This window comes from Battus philenor, unplaced genomic scaffold, assembly GCF_028537555.1.
Source record: "Battus philenor isolate CCGP_79_NKW_IND1 unplaced genomic scaffold, ilBatPhil1.0.hap1 SCAF_12, whole genome shotgun sequence".
In the NCBI taxonomy this organism is placed as follows: Eukaryota; Metazoa; Arthropoda; class Insecta; order Lepidoptera; family Papilionidae; genus Battus; species Battus philenor.
The window spans coordinates 9,787,147-9,814,990 of record NW_027181674.1 but is presented as its reverse complement, the minus strand read 5'-3'; the positions used below and the strand labels follow the sequence as shown (position 1 = coordinate 9,814,990).

General features: G+C 34.0%; 1 protein-coding gene across 1 annotated transcript; it reads right to left on the bottom strand.

The window, feature by feature from the left end:
* Positions 1-324: 324 nt before the first annotated feature.
* On the bottom strand, positions 325-27,608 carry Gsc (Goosecoid). Its single transcript, XM_068776564.1, has 4 exons — positions 27,404-27,608; positions 17,463-17,704; positions 16,857-16,928; positions 325-528 (listed from the first exon to the last, which is right to left on the bottom strand). The coding sequence occupies exons 1-4, from the start codon at positions 27,606-27,608 to the stop codon at positions 325-327; spliced, it is 723 nt and encodes a 240-aa protein (XP_068632665.1).
* Positions 27,609-27,844: the final 236 nt, after the last annotated feature.

Genomic DNA, 27,844 nt, shown 5'->3' with positions numbered 1-27,844 from the left:
ATTATGTCAGCCGACAGGCGCCCACCGCAAGGCTGTCATTATTAAATAAAAACACTTTTGTGAATAAATGAATAATCACATTAATATCTTAACATCAATATAAACACATTCTTAAATATAATCGACTAAGCAATAAAATACCACGTCACGTTTACTTAATGCACACCTAAAATACATGTTACTTATAAGCATCGATTTACAAGTACTACGAAACGAATAAGTTTATTCAAGTGTTTTTGCACTGACAGGGTTTTGTCACTACACTACACAATCACTGATTTTTCTAGTCCGTCGCCTTCAGTTCCCGAGGTCGCAAGAAGATATTTAAGCAACTTCCACTTCTGAATCGGAGTCGTCGGAATAGTTCCGGACGTGTTGCGGCTGCGACGCGGGCGTATGCGGTGAGCTTGGCGAGCGTGGTAGCAGCGGTGTTCTCCCGCAAGCTCGCTCTTCCTGCAACTTCCGCAACCGCTCCTGTTCCTCGCGTTTCTGTTTTCTCCATTTCGCTCGCCGGTTTTTAAACCACACCTTAAATGATATGAATGATAAATATACTTCAGTAACATTTATAATGTTTTTACAAAAACTATAAAGAATCAAATGCTAAAATAACAAGAACAAAGTATTTACCAGACGATAATACGACCATTAATACCTTCTGGTGCATAACATAACACAAAGTATCAGCCTTTGTTTTTATAGCTCCGTTGTAATAGGAGCCCAGATTCCCTGACTATTTTATGGAGCGCTTTTTCTACTAATCACTTCGTACCACACTTTGATAATTAATTCCCGCTTAGCTTTTTGTGTAAGTTGTGTTTCTTTATTTTGGTCAATATTTAATCCACTTATCGTTAATTGCTACGGTTGTTGTGCCTGTGAATTTCAACAGAACCTAAGATTCCTTTATCGGAAGAGAGAAGAGCTTCGCATCGCACGTGGTGTGCTATTTATCTGTAACTGAATAAGGCTCGAGTTGGTATACGACAGCATTAATTGCCAGCTAATCCGAGTGAATCACGACATACTATCTTGGAATGAGGTATAAAAAATCTCTATTAGCTCCGCGATTGTGCTCGCTTTAATACGAAACTTAAGATGGTACGACGAACTAATGCAATAATTACACAAGTTACGAGTTGATACAAATCGATATTAGACCTCACACAGAGTTATCATCGTCAAACCTCGTTGAAACTATACGTATACTAACAGTAACTCACATCGAATCGCAATTCAATTCAACTTGAACGATGGAATGGAATGATTAAAATTGGAACACTAATAACACTAACGTGAAATATCAATTAAAAGTTCCAATATTAGATTATAAAACCGTAATGTGTCTTTGCGCTTGGATTGATGATGACATTACTACAATTTTATTTACCAGGGCTAGGAATTCATTACTAATATATGTTAATATAAATGTTTACGACAGTTATCGTTCATCCAAGTTACCGCAAACGGTACATACCATACGATGAGTAAAGAAAACGGAAGGTCATTCCAATTTACAGCAAAAAGCCTGTGTGCCAAAGATTTTTTGCCAGGTTGGTTTATCCTTAAATTTAACTAAAACTATCGTAACATATTGAAGATAGCTACTCTTTTGCTTAAGAATATAGAGAATAGAATATATATAATTTATAATGAGAGTAACAAGTTCACTCGATAGTAAGTAATCACTGGGACCTACATACACGTAGAGTGGTGGAGATTCGCTGTTTCCTATAATTCGTATTTCATTACTTTCATGATTGACGGTTTTTTTCAGTGAAAATAACTTAAAAGGATATTCATAGGTATGAAATACAGCTTTGTAAATCTACTGAATCTAAAACTAATGTCCATAGTAACTCAATCATCAGTAAATTAGAAAGTTGCTGGATAAGAAACTTACATTTGTGAAGAATTATAAGTAAAGATAATCCAATGCTTGTTATTGAATTCAAACTACAAGATTAGAAAGATGCAAAAAAAAATTACACAGCTTGTTATTGCGGACAATCGATCAGCCCAATTCTTCTAAAAATGACCGCTACCGGCACATTACAATTAAATTCTATAACATTTGTTGTGTATCATACGTTAAGAACGGCTTTCATACTTAAAGAGAGAATAAAAAAAATGTGTATCAATGGCAATGGGTATGTGTGTCTCTGGTTGGAGGTTTCCACTCGACTAGGTGTATACAAGTGTTGACAGGGGTGTTCCCAGGCTGCGGGTGGTCGCCTTTGTGTCTAGTATGGCCGAGACGCTTTCGGCAACATTTCTTATTCACGGACCAAACTCATTCATAATGATACTTTTTATTTACATGTAAGCAATTGAGCGTTTTGTTGTTCACGCAGTTTTTTTTTAGTTTTATAACTTAGTATTAGTTTATTGATTACTTTGCAAAAATGTCACCTTTCAAAGCAAATGCTGTCGATTATGATCCTTAATTAATATGAAACTAGTATAATGTAATCAAAGCCATCGGACCCGTGACACCTTTTGCGTTTGTTTTATCCTAAGCAGCTATGCCAATAAAAGCTAGTTCAATTTTTTTTGCACGACACAAACGAAATTAATTTGAGATTTAACATTATAATTTGTGTGTAACAAAACATTTTACAAAAAAAGTGAAAAAGAAAACAAGTCACTAAACTTGTTACGCTTAATGATTTTAATAGCATTCACAAGCATTAAAATGATTTCGTTAACGATAGCGCTATTGTTGGTGTTAATTGCATTACAAGTGTCGGCCGGTGGCTTGACAAAAGACCTATTAACTTTCGGGAAACGGGAGTAGGGTTTTCGCTCAACGCAAGCCCATTTATGGGCACTCGAGCGCGAAATATGGCTGCTGCCAGCGACAGACTGCAGGGTGACTTCTGATTCCTTGGTACGTGTGGCTCCTAAATTGATTCTTCGTTAGAAAGAAGAGATTAACACGTTCTTTTGTGCGCAGCGATTGTGTTTAATTTAACTCTTTTCTCTGCCTTTTACTGTTCTTTAACCAATGAATTCATTAAATTCTATTCGTAATCCTACGCGCATAGATATTGAAGTTTTCAAACATGTTGAAAGTAAACGTGTATTGATGGACGACATAGCAATGTATTCTAAAAGCAAAGATAATTGGAATGGCAAGTTAAATTATAGTATGTCTAATAGTGGATGTCCTATTGCTAAAGTGATGATGAGTAATTAAATAAAAATAACCCAACATAATTTTAAAAGTGACAGAGATCTGCTCTGTGTTGGCTCTAAAAAGTGTTATACTCACTATTCTGTATAAATTATCACAAAGCTGGGTTTGGCGGTAGCTTTACCTACACTGAACATTGTCTGGAAACTTCAACATGCAACTTAATTTAAGTAATATTGATGCACAGAAACAATCGTTATTGAAATAAAAAAATGGTTCTAATCAATATTTTTAAACTAAGATTAAGAGATATATTCACATATATACAGACTAAATGTTACTTATTATTATAAATTATATTTCCACAATTATGTTTTATTCGCGGTGTCTGTCGTAATGCTGTAAATCAATTCACTGTTACAATACGCCAAAATTCAGTAGTCAATTGTTCACCATTAATGAACTCAGAAACTGCCAAATTCTATAGAAACCGCCGCCGATAGTATGCTTAGGCTATGCACATATTGTACTAGAATTTAGTAGACGAATAAAATAAATATTAAAATTAAAACCCTCACTGGTGGCCTCTTTAAAAACGCCTAAAATATGTGTTTAGGTGTCAAGTACCATTGAGTACTTAAAAAAAACTGGGCTCTTCCTCATTTAAACTTTCGATTATTTAGCTTAAAATAAATTAAGAGTAAAGACAGGACAGAGGGCTATGTAATTAATAAATGATATTTCCCCACCATTTACACGATGTGGGAAGACAACAGCTGATGAAGGGGCGGATCTTCGTGCCCCCGGCTACATGCACCACGCCTCGACGCCTGCCTACTGTTGTCACATGTACTGACTTCGACATAACCTTACATAGTCGTGTTTCCTTTGTTATAATTATTACAATATAAGAAATAAATAGTATATTATTAACATGATTGATAATTGATTAAGACATATTAATTTGATTTAATTAATATTTTCGATAAATTTTTGTAATGTCCTAAAATATTTAAGAGTAGGTTACAGGCAACCTAATTACACCACTATGAATAGCGGGTGTAAATCTCGTTTATGTATTCACATATCTAAAACGTCTATCGTGAAAGATTATAGGTACATGAATATTCATATAGGTCGTTGCACATTTGATTCTGTTTTCATTTTTCGGCATAGTATTACGAATTATTATAGTACATTTGAATCGTTACAGGTGTGTCAAAAAATACATTTTACTTTTGTATATTAAATTACAATTTTATGCGGAGGAGAGGAAAACGTATCTGTAAGAGGGAAAAGAGGAAAGCGTGTGAACTAGCGCGCGGCGTGCAGAGGGCGCGGCGCGGCGAGGCGGCGGTTCCGAACTTATTGTAATAATGTTGTTACACCAAACACCGCCCCCCGATCCTTGTTTGAGATTACAATTACGGTTTTAGCGAACTGATTTATTAATGGACGTCTGATCCGCCTTCAGTACTTCTATGTGGATTTAATTTATTTTCTCTGCATTACTTTCAACTTGATTTATTCTTTAATTCTAATGGATGCTTCCTCTTTTACTAGAATGATCGCTGTAAAATTTCGATTTCAATGTGATCGAATGCATCGAATTCAAATGCATTAAATAATATAAATAGGTTAACATTGGATCAGCGTTTTATTACTTTACGTTATATATTTGACAAAAATAAAGTAACTTATAAAGTGAACGTGGTCACATATTTTCCTTGTGAATCAATGGCTGAGACACAGGCCTGCTCTCAGAAAAATGTTACGGATAATAAACGACGTTATTGCTTCTCTGTTTGTCTGTATGTGTTTTATATAACATAAATTACACATACGCTACGTGCCAGTCATTCGTGGACCGAAACAAGGAACCATAAATATCTATTCCTTTCTTAACATCCCTAAACCATCCAAAATATTAATCCTATCTATTTCTACATTGATATGGCAGCCATATGAATTGTTACAACAATGTAAACAGTGCTAATTATGAATCTGTTTTCAAAGGTCGCACTTAGCCGCGATAATACTCACGCACCTGTCGTATTCCGACGCCCATTAGCGGAGAAATGCATTAGCCAATATTAAAGATGCCATTCCCGAGTATAATTCCACAAAGGGCTCTCCAAATCACACCCGACGTATTTCGCTAAATGTCAAAACATTACTCCTCTTCAACCGGAGGCTGAAAAAGTAACCCCCGGTGTCTGTCAGTTCGTATCAATTACCGCACGCAAACACCCATAGCGACGTGTTTCTATAAAGACCTATCTGCTCACAATGCGTCAGTCGAATCGAAATTCAATTGTCAAAAGATTGCTTTAACAGGAGGTAACTTCAATTCACTTTATTTCCCAATGGTAATAACGTTTCAATGTATTACAACAAAATAAATCTAATAGCAGGTATGATAAGCGTCAAATTCGTGGAGGTGCTTCAACGCGTAGGGTGCCCCGAGGGTCGCTCCGCAAACAGTCTGCTACCCTAAACGTTATACTTTGAAAACAATAATTTGTATTGCGTATCGAACGCGTTTATAAATAATAGAGTGATACTCCGTCCAGGGACCGATGTGGCCACGAATATTGCTTTACCGATACCAAGAATGGCTTGATATAAATCACTCATCTTGTCACGCCATCGATGCCATCTAATTGGTAACTAAAACCTAACTAACAAATTGTCGACACTAAAGATTACATAATGTGAGTCATGTATGTATACAGGATAATTGGCTCATTTGCTGTCAATTAATGATAGTTTCAGAAATAATATATATCGTATTGATAAAACTATGTTGTTAATATTGATAAAAAGTGTTTTCAAATTTAGGTTTTTACATCTTAATATTCAATATCAGGAAAAAACCGAATATAATAAATGTGAAGGAAATAGTAAGACTACTCAAATGGAATGCAGGATGAACAACACCAGATGGACAAAACGCCTAAGAGATTAGGTGCAATGGGACAAAAAAAAGAAGAAGAGAACGACCTCGTTAACGGTGGAACGAAACCTTTAGCCAGAGACGGGGATTTCTCTGATGATTCTGATTCAGATGGAAGGGCTTAGGAGAGTCTTTCGCCAAAGAGACTACTACTTATTAGTAACAACAAAGCCTTTTTTATTTCTTTGCCTATGTTTATTCACTTATTAATATAAAGTTTGTTACTTTCTTGTTGTTGTTGCTAAATGTTATTATTCACTAGTCGTTCTGATATATATTATTTCACAGAAAATCGTAACAGTATTTATTGTTCAGAATTCATATATTATTTATGTTGCAACATACACACAAAACTCTATGTATATTGAAATATCAAGAGAATATAAGGTTTGAAATTTTTTACTTTAATATTATTTTTAAATATAAATAATGAACAAAAAAAAATTAAATTAAAAAAAAAATTAACGCACACTATCATTCTGTCATTAATTTATAAATGACGACAGCCTAAAATTTGCCTTTCAACATCATTATGGGTTCAACACGTGACAATTTTCTTTGCTTTTCCCGTAGACTTTTCAATAAATACGGTAGACTTGGGTTAGCTATTGGTAATAAATCTACATCTCGTGTCACTATTTATGGTTGGTATGGGCTAAAAAATGATTCTCATAGCTTCTGTGATGATCCTCTTGTGGTAAATCCTTCAGCAGCAACTACAAAAGCTAACATCGAAGTTCTGAGGCACTTCATAAAGTCTGACTAGAGTTACCTACCTGCTCGGGGGATACCTCATATTATTACTTATGACTTTTGATAAAAATAACACCGCGTGGTTGGTACCCTGAAATGGTTAAAGAGACTCGACGTTGGTGCCTCACATGCTATATTCATATTGTACTATTTCTTTCAAAAGAATTCCCTTTAAAAATTAAGGGAGTAAGAAGTGTAGGAAGAAGGATGTTCTCCTAGTTCTTTGTTTATATAGGCTATTATGTAACAATTGTTCTCGAAGATAAGAAAACAGTAACAGCCAAATGGTACACTAGCATTTGTGCTTCAGTTGTTTTTGCTTAAATGTTTTAAATAAACGTCCACGTGGCAAAGTGTTACTTGATCAGGCAACGCATAAACATACTTGGCCCAACGAACAACCGACTATGGCAGATAAGGACTTGTTGATCTTCCTCCTTTCAGATCCAACCTTGCAACATCCAATTTTCATTTATTCCTAAAATTAAAAGAGAAACTCTTTGTATTGTGGTTACCCAGATACCGAGGAAACAGTGGGGTTTCTGCGTTCTAAATCGAGGAATAAACCTCTAAAGTCTGGGCCTACTGTTTTATACTACAAACGTTTTACAGAATCTAATAATGACTTGTCAAAAAGACTACTTAAAAAAAACAATTAATTAAAGTAATTGATACGTGAATTAGTTATTGGTATTCTAAAAACTTTCATTGTCAACTCAAGTAGTAATCGAAAAATTAGGAGATGAAAAGAAAAGGTGTATGATGTAGGTATACACAATTTGTAGTCATAGTCTTTAAATTTTTATGTACATCTTTCGAAATTTCTTAACACTTAAATTTTTTTAACAAAATTGCGATTTGCTAGCTTTCGATTTCTACAGGAGTGTCATTTAGGATTATCGAAATCGAAGTCTGCGAAACAATAATCGATATTTATTTATTGAATAAGAGAGGTATAGTATGTTTACGGAATGTATGTGTTGAGTGCGCCCGTAGTATGAAATGGATTAATATTTTTTTATTTATAAACATTCGATAGTATCACTATACCACTCGTGACGTACTATGACGTGTGATATTTATATTTAAGCTAAGATACAATTCAGCATATTTTTTCAGCATATGTCCTATTCTAACACTCCGTTATCATCATGCCTATAAAGATTAAATTGCATTTATTTTAGAACATTTAACATGGCTGTTATTTATCGTCATTTACTCTATTTTATTATTAACTCTACTCAGCTTCGCAAGGTGTTGTAGTTGAGGGGAAGAAACTCCACAACAACACATCTTTTAAACAAAATTTTAATAACATTGATTTATGCGTAAACATTTTCTGTCAGATATAGTTTAAACGAAAAAAATAATAATCAAGCGATCATCATTGCTAAGGATTCAGATTTAAATGTCATTTAAAATTTCGTTTATTGATGAATAATATTCCTTTATTGTCAATTTATTTTTAATATGTCTTTTGAATTTAATTAATGGTAGTTTCATAATGTTTAACAGAATTTTGTTCAAATATCTGATTCCATTTATTAGAAATGCAATTGAGATTTTTTTTCTTTGTCGAAATTTTGTAAAAGAATTATGACGAATTTTCTGATGCTAACTTCTATATTCGTGATTATTCTTTTCAACTTGTACATAATTAGCAAATATGTTTACTTTTCCTGTAATTTCTACATTTTATTCAGATTAAATAATACCTTTAACAAACACTAGGATTTAATTTCACACATTGTATTTATGATTATATCAAATATAAATCGAATTTCTGTCTTATAACTTCGAACGCAAAGACCGTGCAACTGTTAACTTTTTACTGAGAAAAATTATTTTAATTTGTATACTTGTATAAAAATGTTGTTATACCTTTTGTTACATATGTTTTGCTATTATAATATTAGGGCAAAGTAAAAATAATTCCTATCAGGTATTCGTTTTATGAATTTTTAAATTTAATATTGTGTCTTTCATACCATGCCAATAATTTATGACCGTACAAGACCAATCATGTAGCATATTTGCCGACAATTAATATATTACATACCTATCTAAAATAAACGGTATCAGAAAAAATAAATAACGTAATAATAATAAAGTAAGAACGGCCTATTTTAATATTGGAAAAATTATTTATTCTTTACCATCTTTCCCTGTAGACAGTACTGCTTCAAGTTATTGGACTGTCGCATTATAATAAATAACATAAATTAATGTAACATTCTACAAAGATCACCCAAGTTAATGCTTTTATACAGGTATAAAAATTTTAATTTTTTTTAACAAAAAAACTAAAACTTACTGAAAAACAAAATGTACTCTATGTACATATTTCACGAAAGGCTAAACCGGAAGGCGGATCTTTATATGAAGCCTACAATTAAAGTAATCAAAGAAGTGCACAGTCCGTGAAACGGGACAAAGGAGAAGTCTTTGATCACTTAACGACGGTTCGCTGCTCTCGTTACGTTGCTTCCTAACGGGGATGTAAAGGACAAAATGGCGTCTCTTTATTACTTAGTAACACGCTGCGAGTGTATCTCTTTTATTACAACGCAACGGTTATGGGGAGTTCTCCCTGAAGTACCTACACAGTTGTATACTTATGCAGAACAAGCCTTACATTAAAATAAATTATCATCATTGTTCATATTATTATTTCTCGCAAGGAGTATTTTATAGCAAATAGTTCAAATCAATGATATAAAAAACTACTTCAAGTTTTCATAATATTTTTGTCGAATTTTTTTTAATCCAATGACACAAATTTGAAAAAAAAATGGTATAGTCAAAAGTTAGGACATTGATATTTACAGCATCTATTAAAAAATTGTTATTAATTTTTTTACAAATAAAGATGACGAAAGGTCGTAAATAATTGTTAGCTGCAACAATTACTTTCTCATATCAAGTGCATGAGTAATTTCTCTTAGATAGACTGTTTTACAGTTGTGCGTTTTACAGGCTTGTCGTCAGTGTAAAAGAACCCTAAGCCCAATAAAAGTGGAGGGGGTTGCAGTATGGAGAGAAAGCAAGCTGGGGCACTGGGCGGAGCGCCACGCCCACTTTTCGTCTTTGAGCGCTGTCAGTAGCATTTATTGTCACGGTCCTCTGTTCGTGCCACGGGACGTTCTTTTTAGAGTTATTAAAATCAGCCTCAGCCATACTTGGACGATAGATACATTTAATTTTTTTTTTAAATCTGTTCGCGAATCAAGAATGTACGAATACAAATTATGTAGATGTAGCTGCCACGTATATGAGGAATGCATAACCCCAGTTGGTAGATAGATTGGAAGAAAAAAGGTTATGTGATTATTATTATTGCAAAGGCCCTCAAAATTAATGTTAATATTTAACTTTGTTATAAAAAATATTGGCCTCCATGTTATTTACAATTTTAAACAGCCATGATTAAGTCCAGTCACAAGGTACAGGAGACCTAGTATTCAGCCAGCTTGAGAAAATTACGCGAGTGGGCCTAACAGTTGCGTTGTGTCATTAAGTTCTCTGTAGGAATAGGATATTTTCCAAAAAAACTAATATTTCTAAATATCAGCCGAACCATTTAAAATTATTGAACATACATGATGAAACGGATAGGTATTGACGTCATTTGGACCGCGTTTGATCCGTTCGGTTAATTAAAATCCTATTTTTATATGAGTTTTAACTTCCTTCTGTGACCATGATTTCGTAAGATTTTGCTTATTTTCGTTGCAAGTGACCAAAGAAAAGGTCTTTAATAGGTATCAAGCAGAATTGTTAGACTATAATATACACAGTTTTGCCATATGTATTGTAACAAAGAAAAACCTTTTTTTTATTGTACGTAACATATTACTAACACAGAGGGCTAGGTTAATACAATAATATAAAACAAAAATACATAAACCTTATTCGAAGTGGTTTCCATAGGCTGTAATACAGTGCCTTAAACGTTGAGACCAGTTATAAACAGGCGCACACCTTCTTTCTATGATAAAATTCTTCACTGCCAATCCATAATTATGGATTGTGTTAGGAACACCAAATTATCATGGCGTTTAGAGCAAGCCTTACTTTCTAAAACTGGCCATAAATCCTAATCCAGTAGATAAAGATCAGGACTAGATGACAACCAGTCTTTAGCTCTGATGAAGTTCAGAACGTTCACTTCTAACCAAGATTTGGTAGACCGAGCTTTATGAGCTGGCGCCGAGTCTTGTTGAAAGGATCATTCTTGGTTATTGAACATAGAGTTGTTAGAGAGCTTAACTGCCTCCTCAAAAATGGTATCTTGATACTTGTGCCGATGTTTTGATACCTTTTTCATACAAATATGGCTCAGTCTCTCCTTCATAGCTAACACACAACCAAACCATCGTTGAAGTCGCATCGCTCGATGTACTTTTTTGACTAGTTAAGACTCTTCTTCAGAATTTTCAATCTTAAATACGGTCTTTATCTTTGTTAAAATTATTATTCAATTGTAAAAAATTTATCACCTGTAACCAAAATTTTTCTGTGACCTCCCGTGCGTACCGCTTAAGTAGCTATTTCGATTTTACCACCTTTTTTTAAAAAAAAATATCGGCTAAAAATAACTAGTGCGTCTCTTATAAGCTGCAAATACTAAGTCATCTTTTAAAATACGAGACATGGGATAAAGATCCCTGCTCACACATGATCTTTGTCTCCCGAGATAAAATCTTTTGTTTTTGGACAAAATTTCTTCGAATTCTTTTCCTTACTGCATTGACCGCCGTTTTCGAACTAACACTACGTGGTCGACCAAATATTTTTTTGTTACAAATAGAGGAGGTTACACAGCCTATCAATAGCCCGTTACACAAATATTTGAATAATACCAAGGGTGTGGAGGATTTTAATGAATTGTATTTAGCACCATACCTTTATGTAATGCAATCACAGCGTTTCATTTCTCTATGTCACCCCATTCTATTTTAATATCACAAAATATTTTTTAATGTATTGGGGCGAAAATAGGAAAACACAATGACCAATCATATGAAAATGACAGATTCCAAATTCAAAATGGTTGTTTTTTTTTTATTTGAATTTTAACAATATTTATAACCAGACTATGTAAGGTATAATATTTCGTAACACAGAGGAATCTGCCGTGAAAGGTATCAAATTATAGAATGGAATATTTGTATACCAGCTGTCTTAACAAACTTTGTAGAACAAGGCGTTATAGGGTCTGTCGCATTCCAAAAGAATAAAAAATAACGTTACATATTTCAGAGTGATCACCTTGTTTATCGAATAAAAATTAAAAAGTAAAATTAATTTTGTGATCGATCAATGCTGACCGATGCAACTGGTAACCAACAATATAAATAAACGTGAACTTCCAAACGCTCGAAATTTAAAGCGAAGGTTAAATGCGCAACGTTTCTGAAATTTTTCAATTCTGTGCAATTTTCTCCCACAATATTTTTCCACATGTTTCGGTGTGAAGAAAGCATGGCCTATGAATGCACCGGGTGTTAATTTTGATATGAGTCTTATTGTAAATCATAAGTATACATAGATGTGATGAGTGAATGGAATAAGTTCTCTGTTTCCGACTATTTATGGCATACTTCGCGATGCCAGGAGTAGACACACGGGAAAACTTTCGCAGGGAGAAAGATCTTAGGAATATCGATATGCATTATGTAGTTATTTTCATATAGGAATAGATATTGGTAATTTCTCGCTTTATTATGACCGGTATCGATAAAGGTATTAAAGAAAATTTTACTTTTGAGAATATTTTAAGAAAAACATTAAAAACATGCTCTTTCGCGTTATGAAATCACCTATAATTAAAAATGATTTTTTATGGTAAACACACGCATCACGTTGCGTGGTGAGATATTTGTACTGGTTGGGATGGGGCGATTGTAGGGATTATAAATAGCGACGAAGTTTTAATTAATAATCAACGCGAAGTAGCCAATGCCTCTTCATAGGGGCTCGTGAGCCCATTCACTTCATGGAGGGTCCACCTAAAATATCTAAGAGCTCGGTAACCTCCCGATTCGGTGAAACTATAATGTACAAGCGAACCTTCGAAGAGGTCTCAGGCCTCCGCGCCGAGTCGGGTCAAACCCGCGAAATCTGCAAATGCTTTTTTGATAGCAGTGAGAGTCCAGTCCAAAAAAAAAATACTAAATAAACGACTACTTACATAATCACTAACTTTTTATTTAAATCTGGACTTGATCACGTTTTTCTTTGAATTGTCTGAAATCATGTCATAACTAACACGGTTTAATTATGTTGGTAATAATAATGTACTAATTTTATAGCATCGACTTTGAATTTAAATTACTATAATATTACAAATTTATGTGAAGAAACTAGTTTCTTTAATAATTCTATTTTGTATTGTGCCGCGCTTATTTGCTGTCGGTAAAGCAGTAGCTGTTTAACCTCGACACTTCATAGATGGCGCTGTTAATAATTGTGTTGTGATTGCGTCCATTGCGGTCGCCAGTCGGTAAAGCAGTTGGTATTTGAAGTGTCAGGATGAAAATTAAAAAAAATAATAAAAAAATTAACTTTTAAAAGGAATCTACAATTTAAATGATAACGTCGATTCACTGTTTTGGTGTAAGTTAATAGTGTAAAACATTAAGTGAGTAATTATTATTACCTACCTACGTGTTTTAAAATTTTTAAAATAAATCATTGTTTTCAGAACAACGCATTATTGTTTATTTGAACCATATACTTATATAGTCGAGAGAAATTGTCTTATAGATATATAAAAAATCTGTTTATGGGCAAGTTTCTGCCTTGTAGTGGGCGTATATAGGCTGACATTAACATGGTGTTGATGATCATTTCTATATATTTTTCCTACTTTAATTCGTGAACATAATTAATAATAGTAATGGTGTAAGAAAATATTTTTGTACAAATAGGTTTAAAATATAACTGCCAATCTTCATTTTTCATTAATAATTTTAATGTAATTGCCATAACGTTATAAAAATGAGCAGCGCAATGCTAATAAAAAGACAATACACAGTACGGTTAAGGCGCAGACGCTCCAACTCTTTACACAAATTAATTATTAAAGGGATATGTAATCTCGACTTGTCTCGAGTGCGCCCCGGGCAAACCAGCGCCGTGTCAATGTTGATCTTTATTGCGAACATTGTCTGATTAAATCCGGGGTGCTTACTTTTGAATGTAGGTGTAACTAATATCTTATAACTGTTATAATTATATCATAATTAGGATCTTATAAACAACTAATAAAAGATGTGGTGGTAATGTTAACCAGCTAATAACAAAGGACTAAGACGGGGTGCGGTCCTTTCTGTTTTTTCCTCTTAAAAAAACTGTTGCTTGATCATCAGCTGGAAATAATATCTATTAATCATTTTGTTCTATTTTAAAATGTTGTAATCTTAAAATACAGAATGACAAAATTTCGATTCCTTAATTAATGTGAACAGCTAATTTCATTCTAAATTTATTTATTATTATTATGAAAACTAAGTGACAAGCACAGTTTAATAGGGAGTTATGTACTATATTTAAACATATAGTCTCTTAAGTGCTCTGATTTGTTCTAAATTCAATTAAAGGAGATAATTTTAAATTAGCGTATTCACGAATCATTTTAAAAATACTTATAGCGAGTTCCGAACATAATACAAAGGCAGTACAAATATAAGCATTATTCAAAAACAAAACATTTTATTGTTCCCATAACCTCGATTTTCGGCAAGTGTTGTGATGCTTAAACAAAAGCGTTTTAATAATGCAATTTCCAATTGCTGCTGTGCAAATAACGGGGACCACGGCGCAACTGAGTATATGTATTGACTTTTTTTAAAATAATTGTAAGCCCTGCACATTAAATCTAGCACGAAAGTCTTATTGTTGACTTTATCAACCGTGCATGCTATTAATAAATAAAGTTTTATAAATGGTAATTTACACTTTGAAATAACTTGTGGATAATTTTACATGGCAGGCGCTGACTTAGCATCACGACTTAGATTTTTAACAAACAAAACCTCTAACGTAACTCTCGTATCAATAAAGTTCGTATTTTAACGTATCTTGAATGGTATTTTTACTTATATGTATGGCTTTAAATAATGAGTTCTGTATTTTTTTAACATTAATATTATATTTTGCAATTGTAATTTTTTTGGCACGGATCATTATTACTTTCAATAACTTACAATAATTTTATTTAATTATGTATTATCTATTCAGTGTCAGTATCATTGAAATAATATTGGTCTGGGTTATTTGTGTTTTGTTTATAGTATTATTATTATTTTATTTTTATAAATAGCAACGCTATTTAAACCATTACTCTTAAATAACTCTAAACGCAAAGCTTCTCAGTGTACTGTATGTACTAAAAAGACATACAATACTGGTAAAGCAAAAGTTGATATGCAACAAATTAACATTCCAGTTATTAAAATCTAGAAAATGCTACAATTCCTCCAAACCGATTAAACGGGTCCGAAAAATGAAATTCGGTGATTATTTTTTAATCGTTGACCTTTGTATAGCTTCACAAAGAATATCTATTATCGATTACCACAAGCTACAAGTTTCATAAATCGAAAAAACTCTGTTATTCGAGAGAAAGCCTTAGAAATGACCCTCATTAGCCCCATTGTTGTGCTTTTATCGCTCCCTTGGCCCGGCCGGTATAAATAAATCAAATTTAATTAACTCAGATTAATTTTCGCGGCGGCTCCGCTACCGCCCCGCGGCCCTTTTTATTTGCCCTTACGTAAAATTCTACGCAGTCGTGAACTCACTGTGATTTAGTAAGGTTTCTTTAATAAAAAGTTTACACTTAAGTTAATTTCACATGTCGCCGCTGCTTTTGTCCTGAAGACCTACGCGTGCGAGTAAATTGGTAGGCGTTGATCGTTTTACTTGCGCTATGCTGTACTCTCTTTGAGGGATTTAAAAATTATTGTGGGAAGTCATGATATCTATGAAAATTTATTCTTTTAAATAGCGGAATAGTTTTTAAAAACCGTTTCAGTGGTGCTAACGCAGGTAACGCAAATTCATGTAGGAGTCATAATAGCACATTATTTGTTTAGGCTTTATTTGCATTTAAGAAGTATAAAAAAGCGAACATAAGAAATATTGGTTATTTGCAGGTTTAGCAGCGAGCCGATCTGTTACCTTACAACAGCAAATTTGCGTAATCAGGGGCAGGTAAAGAAACGCGGACGAGTACATGCGGCCACAACGTCGCTTGGGTGGCTCGCTTCGTTGGAGTGGTCGGCACACACTCCACTACTAAACACCGGTAGCCCGCAAACAACATGCAACTCGGCATCCCAAATTCTATCAATAGAGCGCTGCACAAATATCTTAAACAAATTATAAGTGTATGTAGCTGTAATTTGAAAGTTGATCTGATCGACCACAGTTATTGGATAAAAATGTATTAATTATTTTATGACGATTAACATACAGTAATTTTTAAAGAATTATTACATTAAACTACATTAAATGGTTAAATTAAAAAAGGGTCATTCAACAAAACACCACTGGCAAACTGAAAATGGATAGAAATAAGAACTTTAATGCAATTTTATTAAATCAAAAATAAATGCGATATTATTTTTCATTTTCTAACATAGTTCAACTAAAACCGACATGCGAATGCATGTATTCGGGGGTTCAGGATGCCCGTGATAAACTTCCGTATAAACGTAGTCAGGGGCACCATAATAAAGTAATTTTTAAATTATATAATATTTTACTGAATTATGGCGTATATCAAAAAGTATTACGTAGTGTCATTACTAGCAAAATTTATCTTACTACATAAATTTTTATCGTTAATTTTCCACTCACAATTTTCAACTTTATTAATAAATGATCTATCTAGTGTTGACAGTTTAAACCAGCGAAAACGTAAGCCTAGTCATTTGAAAGAGTTTATTTGATTACTGCGTCTACTGTGTAATAGTAATAGTTTTTTCGAGGCTGGCCACCCACAGAGTACTCCCGGAAAGACGTCGCGTCAGTATTGTTGACATATTGGCCCTTCACCACTTCTAAACTTTCCGCCTTGTCAACCTAATCACATATACCTACCGGTACGTGGGTGGTTGCACCCTCGTAACAATTAATTCAAACAGAGCTGAATAAAATATAACTGTTAAAGTTTAATCAATACTTGATTACTCTTAAATTTTCAATAATCTTCCTTGATTGCAGTATCCATAACAACATGAAGTTGCGTTTTTAAATCCACTAGGTGTTATGTTTCAAGCGCTTTTTATTTTAAAGTGAAAACATCATATCTTAACCGATGGCCAAAAATTTTTCAATTGGCTGTCACTAGCCGGTAGACGCGGTGTGGGTAGTCCCTGCACTAGGTGGAACGACGACATACTTAAAGTCGCGAGAGGGCAATGGATGCGGGCAGCGCTAGACCGGTCATTGTGGTGATCATGCACGATGTCTATGCGGTGAGTGTTTATCGGCTGATATGATGTCGAAAACGATTTACATTTTATCACTAGCATTTCGTGTATATTAAAAAGAAATTAGAAATTTTTCATTACGATTTTGACATCCTAGAATGTAAAAAGTAATTACCTCCACTCGCTCCTCTTTTAAATCGACGCGTAATGCAAGCTGCTCTCGCAGCACTACGTCTGGATAATGCGTCTTATCAAAGGTACTCTCCAGCTGCTCCAGCTGTTCCTCGGTGAAGATGGTCCGATGACGGCGCTTTCGCTTGGGAGGAGGACCCGCAAGTCCAGCCAGTGCAGCGGCAGCGTACCCACCATACAAGCCTGCGTACCCTGCGCTTGAAGCTCCACCCACGCCGCTCACTCCTGTGAAAATAAATGAACCTTACTAATGCAGAAAAATACAATTTAGGCTTGCGAGCAATCAAGCTGTTTTGACACATTTGAATGGTTATTGTTTTACAATATTTTTAAATTTTCCAACTGACACAGGCGCAGATGTCCCTTAACAGAGAAAATGTTGATGCTCTTAATCCAACATGCAAACCTTTGTTCGGTTTTTGGTGTCGTTATAATCTTTTCCTTAAAAAGTCTTAAACAACTAATATGTTATATAATTACTCAATGTGTACGTGCGTTCGGACGAAAAGATATTATATTATCAGTCACGAGACTACTGCTGTCTAATGTATGAACTGTCTATCTTGGTCTAGGCATAACCATTGCAAAACAGATAATGCTTTTTTTCTATTACAAAAGATCTTTATTACTTAGTGTACTTGTTATAATTAATGAATGTCATATATTTCAATGTTATATATAAAATTCATTCAAAATTATTTCGATTGACCTCAATACAGTACTTTAAACTTTCAGGACATTTATCATCCGAGTTACGCAAGTCACTCTTTTCTTTGAGCAATGATAGCCCAGTGATAGCCCAGTGGTAGAGAAGTGAGACTTGCGGTTGTAGGTCGCGGGTTCGCTTCCCGGGATACAATCTTAAATAATTCACACTTTCTGCATTAATCATACAAGATTGCTCACAAACAAATTTTCAAAGGATGGACGTAGCTTTTATGCGTCCCATAATCTTAAATTGCGATCGGAAACCTGCTTGCCAAGGGTGTCGGTAATAGTATGTTCCCCATAGATATTCTTGGGGGAGGCCTATGCCTAGTATTAAGCGTTTTTAGGCGAAAACGACGACGACTCTTTTCGTAGGAAAATTCTTCACTGATAAGGTTATGAATTTTTCAGAACCTTTTATTTATCATAAAGTTCAGACGATATAAATGAAAATTTTAAAGTGCGTATAATTTTCAACAAGCTTTAAAAACTTAACGTAACATAATAACAAAAAAGTATGGTACTGCAATGCCATAAAAATATACGTTATAACTGGTATTAGACAATCATATATTTCGCCAGTATGATAACCATATACACAACAAACATCGTGTACATATATAGTGTCCGTATTACTTGTTATCTATGTGATATGTGCTGTAGTGAACATCCTAAGGTTGAAACGATTATTTCACTTAACTTCACTATAACTTCTGTCATACAAATATATTCATACAAAAATTTAAACCGAGAACAAGTGTCAAGAATTTACATACAATTATGGCAGCTAAAAATTTATAATTAGTGTGCAATTTGATTACATACTCAGCTTGCATGATAATTTTATACACTTTTCTGTGGGGAAGCTCTAAACAGTTGTACATCATAACATATTACTTTTTTTAAGTGTGTGAACTTTTATACATCGGTGGATACAGAGTACGAATCAAAAATTTCAATCGAAGCTACACCATACATAATAACAAATAAGGTCGCGTTTTTATGATTAAATAATTATTCCGTCAAAAATCTGCCATTAATTTTCCCTATTCTTTAAAATGGCAAGATTATAATTGAAATAACAAGACAGCCTATGCATAACGGCTTGCCGCAACTAATTAATTTAATTAGATAATCAGATAAATTCGCAAGTAAAGAGACGCTAATTGGAAACGCAGTACCACATTTTTGACCTGGCTTACAGTGTTGCTAAAGTGGCATTTGCAGATTCCGCTAGTGCGAGGGAGCAGAGAGCAGAAGGCGCTTTTAAAGTAGTGAAACTCGATGGCTCCCTGGGGTGCTACGGCTCGAGCCGTTACTTACTACAATTTTATCGGATTGGGAAGCCGCCAAACTCTTGGATCACTTAAGCGGACGCTCTATAAAGTGACTAGGACCAATAAGAGACTGAACCTCGACTTGGTCGGCTGCTATTGCCGGGATAATATTACTATCTTAGAAAGTATTAACGCTAGGAAACCAAATGATAAAAGCTAATCCACTAACTTTTCTATCTAGAATCATTGAGAGTTGGCTTTCTCTATGATACACGAGTGTACTTCGATTCCGACGTGGCCAATTGGTCGACTGGCAATACAACACAAGGAAATGTCTTTGTATACTTACTCTTTAGGCGACAATGGCTGCTTATGCAGGACCTCAACCGCCACGATGTTCTGATGTCATTATTCGCAATACTGCAAGGCAACGTAAATGATTCGACAAAGATCGGCGGCTCTGCGAGCACCAATCTCTCACGCAACCTCGTCTCATCTTAACCTAAACTACTCAATCTTTACCTGACTTGATCACGGTCATCAAGAAATCCCTTAACTTTTAGGCCGTTTACTAAGGAAAAATATACGCATAAGCATAAGTCCTTCTTAATTTTCTACGGAAGATCTGATGTTTCATTATGCAGTCAAATGTAGTCGCGAACGATAACAACAGTAGCGCACCACAAAACCAACATTATTATATGTCGTAGATGCATTAAAGAATATAATTAATATTATTCTTCATTAAGTGCGTTAAAGAATATTAGACTTACTTGATAGAAGATGTAAAGCTGCGACACTTGTCTGTCGGCCGACTGTACCAAGAATAACAAAAAAAACATATTGTAAAACAATTAATACCAAGATGGTTTCAGCTTATTTTCTTTTAACGATAGCGAATAAGACTCTCGTTTGGTTTTAAATGGTACGCCTTAACATAATAAATTATTAGTCCGATTACATACTAGCAATATTGATACATAAATTAACGACAATTAGTACGCATTTTTCTAATTACATATCCGTTGGTGTTTTGCAAAACTTTACTTTGTGTGATAAATAATATGTAAAAAAATCTACCTTTATGGCTTCAACGATATTTTTTATTAAATAGCCGATTTAAATTAACAGTGAATAAAATAATGAGAAATAATTGTTTGTTAGGTCTATTGCCTGTATATGTAATGGACGTCTATCGATTGACATAATGATGATAATAAATAATTTGTTATAACAAGGATGTGATAATTGACGAAAATTTTTTACACGAGTGATGAACCCAATGCAATAAACACATTAGAATTGAAAAATTCTAAAGTCTGGAAAGTAACAAACACACCACATTTCGATAAAATATCACGCGCGTACATCGGAACAACACAACCCGAACATGCACAGCAAACGCTGCAGATGAACCGAAACTGCGGTGGATGACTATCATAAAGAATTACATGGAAAGCTGGGAAATCAAGGAAAGCTCAAGAATAGGAAAGCGGACTTCTTTTTAGCCCGTGGACGCCTACTGCAAGTCATAGGCCTCCCTCAAAGATCATCACGATGACGGGTCGGATAATATATAAATATATATACATATACATACATTATATATGTTAGGAACTTAGTTATATGCCCGGAGTGCCTCGTTGTAAATTAAAAATATACTGTAACAAATTTACAAAAAACTTTAGTAACGCAAAAATGATATCGATTAGAAGATGTGATGAACTCGTGGATGCAGAATTTTAAAATGAAACATGAACATGTCATCGTCTATTAGAATTAACATTCGGTGCGGCAACCGAAGCGAGAATATCCGAGCTTAAGGCGCCGCGAGCGCCCCTCGCTTCGGTCCGATGGTAATATTAATGCTCAAAATAAAAATTGAATATTTTTGCATACTTCCACCGCCGGGATATTACATTGTATTATTTCCGAAAGAAATATAAAAGCTTTTAAGGCCGGCGGCGTATTGCTAAGGCGCTATCGGTAGCTTTCAGCACATCATACAACCGCATTTACTTTAGCTCCCGCCGCCTAAGCTGTATCGATTTACACACAATGTTTACGTATATGATAATTTTCTTCAAAGTAGCTTACAATAACAACAATTTAGTATAGCATTGTCATTTAAGCATTCATGTATGTGTTTTTTTTATTTAATATATTTAAAAAAATGTGTATTATTTTGATGTACTCGTAAGAAAATTAATACGTTATATTTATTTATACGTTAATGCTGAGCCTTGCATTAAAACGTATATGATTTAAAATACTTACTATGTCTTGTCGTATGAAACCACGTTTTATTTTATATTTAAGTTAATCATTTCTTGTACATATCTTTTGATTTTCCATTAGACACAGTAGGCACAAGGTCTAGTGAATACGATGAATTACGCAGAATTTCCAATTCCCATATCCATTTTGTTTCACGGTCCTTGTGCCTAATTTCTCACACTACACATCTGCCGTAATGGTATGAATTTGGTAAGAACTTGTGATAAACAACACTGACACTCCACCACCAGACCGTGACCATCACTTTTAGGGTCTCAGCGTCAGCGTCTAACAAAAATGATTCATCCGATATGGCGCAAGTGACAATACTTTTAAAAATTCCTTAATTGTTAAATCTGTTATTTAAAACAAACCATACATCTGTTCATCATCAATGATCATCACCTTAATGATCATGGTGTACTTTCATTTCGTGCGGCGATACCAAAGTTTTGTAATTTGCCGTTTTGACGTAAATGCATGATTATAGTTTTGATCACATTAAAAGCTGATAGTAGATCAGCGGTAGATTGAGTACCGCTAGTTTCAACAATCGCCCTTAATTTGTTGTTAACTTTTAGGTTGCGGTCTTGAGATTTATTCAGATCGAAATTTCTATGTCAGAAGTATTCAAACCAATAACGTGTGGTGAGTTCGTTGTGAGGACGTTAATGTTGCGAAGTTACTATACCTCTTTGGCGGTATGACTGAACAAGTGTCCTGTGATATGGTATGGGGCTGGTGTCCATACTTATGTAAACGATCCAAATTCAGCGGTAATAAAACACTAGTCAATAAACAAATGATTGAATTTGAAAATAGATTTTCATGCCAGATATAAATTACATATCAATTGGCCATCATTGTAAAACGGCGAGTTCATAGAAAAGTAAGACCTTTTATAATTTGAATTGAACTAGGTGGACAGACGGCATATACGGCATACGGTCGCGGGCAGTCTCTGGATGCGGACAGCGCAAAATCGATTACCGTGACGAACGGGTTTCTATCTGCTGACATGATGGTTATGATAATAGACTGACTCTTTATTGCGCACAATTGTATCAATCCTACTTTTACAAAAATGAAAATAAAAAGTACATAATGAGCTAACACTAATAATTTCATTGAATTTTTAGATATTTTCTATGTATGTAGTTTCTCTACTTTTTAATTTCTTAAGTTCAGACATACCGAACGGCATTAATACATGCTAAGTAAAAATCATCGCAAAACCTAACCTAACGTTTTTTTAACAAAAAGGATCGGAGTTCCCTAAAGATGTTATCAATCTTTAAATTATCCTTGCTAAAAGGAAAAAAAGTTTAATTGAGATAAACCCTGTCTTCACCCCATACAGCCCTGAAGGCGGCGTGAGGGATACCCTGCGGCAAGGAGGTCGTCCGATGCTCTTACTTAAGTAAAGTAAGTCCGTCGCCGCAACATTAAAGATTCAATAGATTGAGACCCTTACATGAAAATATAATTTTATAGTTTTGGGATATTTCATGAATGTTTTTCATGGGAAAATAATGTTTTTAGTCTAATTTAGATTAACAACGACAGTAGCAAAAGTTTTGTTCCTTATTACTATTCTATTTTATGATATATATTACGGCATAAAATTCATAAAAAAGCAAAAGTATAATTTTTAGTTCAGGTTTATTAAGTGGATAACACTTATGTAAGTACGACCTACCTAACGTAAAAGCGGGAAGACAAAACCGAGGATTTCCAGAATTCTGCAAAAAAATAGTTTTGATTCATGTTATATTAGTTTTGTTACAACTTTATAATTAGTTAAATTATTAATAAGTAAATACAACAGTAAACAGTCTAGCGGATTGTTATATTTGAAAACTTAAAGAGACATTTTGGCGCTGTCCGAAACCTGCCCATCCGAGTTAGATTTTGCGAGTTAGAGCTAGATTCTATCTCGAAGTTGGACCTACCTAGCTGTTTATCTAAAAATAAACATTGGCTAGAGGAGTATTATCGAGAAAAATGCTTAAATGACTGCAATCCTATAATTAGGTCATTGTAATAATAGCCTAGTAGCGGGTATTCAGAAAATAGTCGGTTATTTGAAGAGAAAAGTTATTTAAACAAATATAATATAATATAATATAATATAATATAATATAATATAATATAATATAATATAATATAATATAATATAATATAATATAATATAATATAATATAATATAATATAATATAATATAATATAATATAATACAATATAATATAATATAATATAATATAATATAATATAATATAATATAATATAATATAATATAATACAATACAATATAACATAACATAATATAATATAGTAGTACATATCGATAGCAATACAGCTGTGGTTAATTATTTAATAATCTCTTACGTTGTTAGGTCGCCGATTCAATCCCCACGATATAACGGGAGCTGCTTACAAATAATGGTCACAAAACCGGCAAATGCTATAGTATCATCCACCAATGTGCGTACCAGTTTTTAACACCATGAAAGTGAAAATTTTAAGAAAAAAGATTCAAGGGTTGCAGTTCACCATAAGGTTTGTTTGAGTTTAACTGTTAGTAGTTTTTCATGCTAAAAAAACGATTAGTGGTTCTGGTACTTTACGAGAATAGGTAAACTTCACCGGCTTCACAAATATGCTACGCAATGTATCAGTACAGTAATGCAATAATTATACTATTTAATAACTACTGTTCCTTTCAACCCGAAACGAGTATTGCTTCAAACCTACAATTATACGGCAGAAAAAAATCGCCCAGATAAAAACCTAATTCAGGCACTCTAAGTCAATTCACTTGAGTTTAGCAAAACATGGATCTTCTTTCGTTTTCAGCACCGTTTTTATGAAGTATTATTTCTGAAACATGAGCATTCGTCAGTCTGCCCAGAAGTTTGCCCGTGATCGCAAGTACAAGCGCGCAATATATTTATAGTCCTAACATTTCATTACATATATTAATTTTTCGGATATTTTTTTGCTTTGGTTGTCTACATGACTTGAACTTTTATGTTCTTATGAATTTACTGTAAGAGTAATAAGTTTAAATAATAAGTAACTTCCACATGGAAACATACCTGTTAGACATTTGATAATAATTTATTATTATTTAATACAGCAGAACAACAATTAAAATAAACTCTAACCTTAAAAGTAGTAACAAAATTTTCCACTACTAAAAATACTTTTAATGCTTAATTAAAATTCAGTTTTGTCTATATTTTACAAATATTAATTTAACTTTTATTATAAAAAGAAAAAGGTATGTAGTCAAAACCTTCTTGTATTCCAAAAAAACTAAAATTAATAATTATCTTATAGTCTGTAATATTTCAATAATTGAAATCTTTTTATATGTTGTTGTTAATACCTTTAAATAAAAGCATTTCTACATTTTAATTAAAAACGTGAATATAGAAACATAATGATATTCCACGAAGTTCATAATACTAAAATATCTCAGAAAATTGTAATTAGAATAAGAAGACTAGCAATCTCTATTTCTGCTTCCAAACAATATCGTTCAATCAATTTACCAAGTCTATTTTTAAATACGTTCGTAAATATAATATTTATTATTTTTACGACTATAGGAAACAATGTTTCTTGTTACTTTTTAGTTATTGAATTACCGTGTTTGATTTTGAATATCTTATAATAATATATAGTTCAATCTTCGACACCAGTCGGCGACCGCCACACCCACAAAGTTTATGATAGTAGAGGTAGCGTTTCTTCTTCTACAGACGGTCCGTTGCAATTACTTAGGGTCTGCGAAATTATTTTGACAATAACTTCAATATTTGACTCTGTTCTTCGCAACATATTTATGTCTAAAGGTTTTTCTCTATTACTTAAAATTAAACCAAAACTACAAATTAGCTTATACATGAAGCAGTACCTACAATGAAATTTTCCTACAACAACAAGGAACCCAGTACTGCATCTTGATTTTTAGAAAAACTACACGTCTAGGCTCAGTAAGTAAGAATTATAAGCAGATAACGTATGAGTAGTATGTATGACTTTAATCTAAAGATAGATATTTTAATTTACAAAGTTTCAAATATATTCTGATTTTTTCTAATAAAAATGTGTCTTTAAATGTACTATTTAATAAAATACCCAAAAATAGATATAAATTTTTATTAAACCGCAAATTCTATGCCGTTGTAGGCCAAAAGTTTATTCTTAAAATATTCAGTCATTTTGAGGATTAGTTTTTGGAATTTCGTTAATTACAAGGAAACTCCTCAAAACTAAATTTTATTGCTCAAGTTACTCTCTTCAAGGAGATCACAAATTCTTGCGGAGATTTTAGCTTTTTGCTATTTAAATAGGCGTTTTCAAAATATATTCACAATTTGTAAACGGTTATGCGGAAAACGAGCCCTTTGATGCACACGATAAAGTGGGTGATAAGCCACAGAATCGACTTTATCGATTGTTGGAACACCAAGTCTGATGATGCTTGAAAAAGAGGTTTCGCCATGCCAGTAAGAACGGTATTTTATACAATAGTTTTGTTTTGATATATTGTTATTAAAAAAATTCTTAAGTAGCAAAGAGTACAAGACAAGATTTGTCACTACGAACTTCTCCGTTGTTACAGAGCACTTGCACTTTAACAATACTTTATTTCTTCCGGTGCTCATTCGTCAGAATATTTCCCTTATTGCGAAATATCTTTATCAATAAGTTCAAAGACACGCGACTTTTTTTTCTCTTTAAAGTATTAGTCTACCCGTTCAATAACATGGATAGAATTTTAGATGATTCACAATCGATTTTATGACCGCCGCACTGATCATCTTTTTAAGGTATTTACAGGATCTCGAAAGCCGTTCCTTCATTAAACGGCTTGATAACACATAATTCAACCTTCTCAGAAGTTTGTAAGTTTAAATCTCTGATATAACCGCAACTCTGGTTTCTATAACTACTATTTTTTATTCATGTGATACATTAGCAATGTGGTTCCATCTTCAGAACACAAGTATTGTCACAGAGAAAGAGAGAGAGAGAGAAAGAGAAGAGAGGGTGCTGTAAGATTTCTCGCAGAGTTTTGATTTTGGTTCGAGGTTGTGTATGTTTCTTCGCGGCGGTATCCTTCATAACTGAGGACTTATCCAAAAATCTGCACAATTGTAGACGACCGAACACGTGAACCACTTTCGTAAGGCTTACATATTCAAACTTTTACAAAGTTTGATTTATTTGTTGTGTAGAAAGAATAGAAAATAATAACGCACAAGTTGTAGCACCATAGTATATGAAAGTAATACGAGTTTAAAGTATATCCTATTCATTGTTAAACCATTTAGGACGCACCTCATAAATGAAAATTACTAACGTTAACATTTAAAAACTAATGTCAACGGTAGACTTTCACAATCTTATAACGCATATAAAAGTATTATTTATACTTGATTGCTCGGGAGCTTAAAGTGAAAAATGGTTTATTTTATTAATGTGTGATTTATTATTAATGATAACAATTTTTACCAGGAATTTAAGTTTTAGCGATAACCGTGTAAGCCATTGTAAGCAATCCATATAACCGTAGATATTTTTATTAGAATCGAAATTTTGGTTAGAAGTCTATTATCTTGTAGTTTTGTACGCGGTGTTACTTACGTACCGAAAAGATCATGTGCCCTGTGGAAGGGGGTATGTGCCAGATGGTGTAGCTGCAGCGGCGGTATAGGCGGCGGCGGACGCGGGGCCAGGATGCTGTCGATGGTGAAAAGCGGCGCCGGCGGGCGCTCCGGCAGCGCGCCGCCCAACAACAGCGCCGTGCTGAGCAGCGCCGGAGCCTCGCGCGGCCACGCGCCTTGCGCTCCCATGCCTTCACGCGCCACCCTGAGCGCTGCGCCCCTTAGGCGCTACGCTGCAGGCTGTCCTGCACGATTCGCACTAATCCCGTCACGCTGCACGCTAAGCACTAAGCACGCCAAGTCACGCACGTCGCGGACGTCACGCACGTCACACACGTCGGGTTGGCTGCGTCCCAGTACGAGCATCAAGGTGCAGGCATCACGCATCCCGCGCACACATCTCACACCACGGCACCATGTCACCT

Excerpts from the sequence above, each read along its gene's own strand:
- Gsc (XM_068776564.1), bottom strand. The coding sequence starts at position 27,608 with ATGGGAGCGCAAGGCGCGTGGCCGCGCGAGGCTCCGGCGCTGCTCAGC. Across the intron at positions 17,705-27,403 it reads CAGGGCACATGATCTTTTCG|GAGTGAGCGGCGTGGGTGGA; the intron begins GTACGTAAGTAA and ends TTATTTTCACAG. Across the intron at positions 529-16,856 it reads CGTCTTTCCGGGAGTACTCT|GTGTGGTTTAAAAACCGGCG; the intron begins GTGGGTGGCCAG and ends ATATCATTTAAG.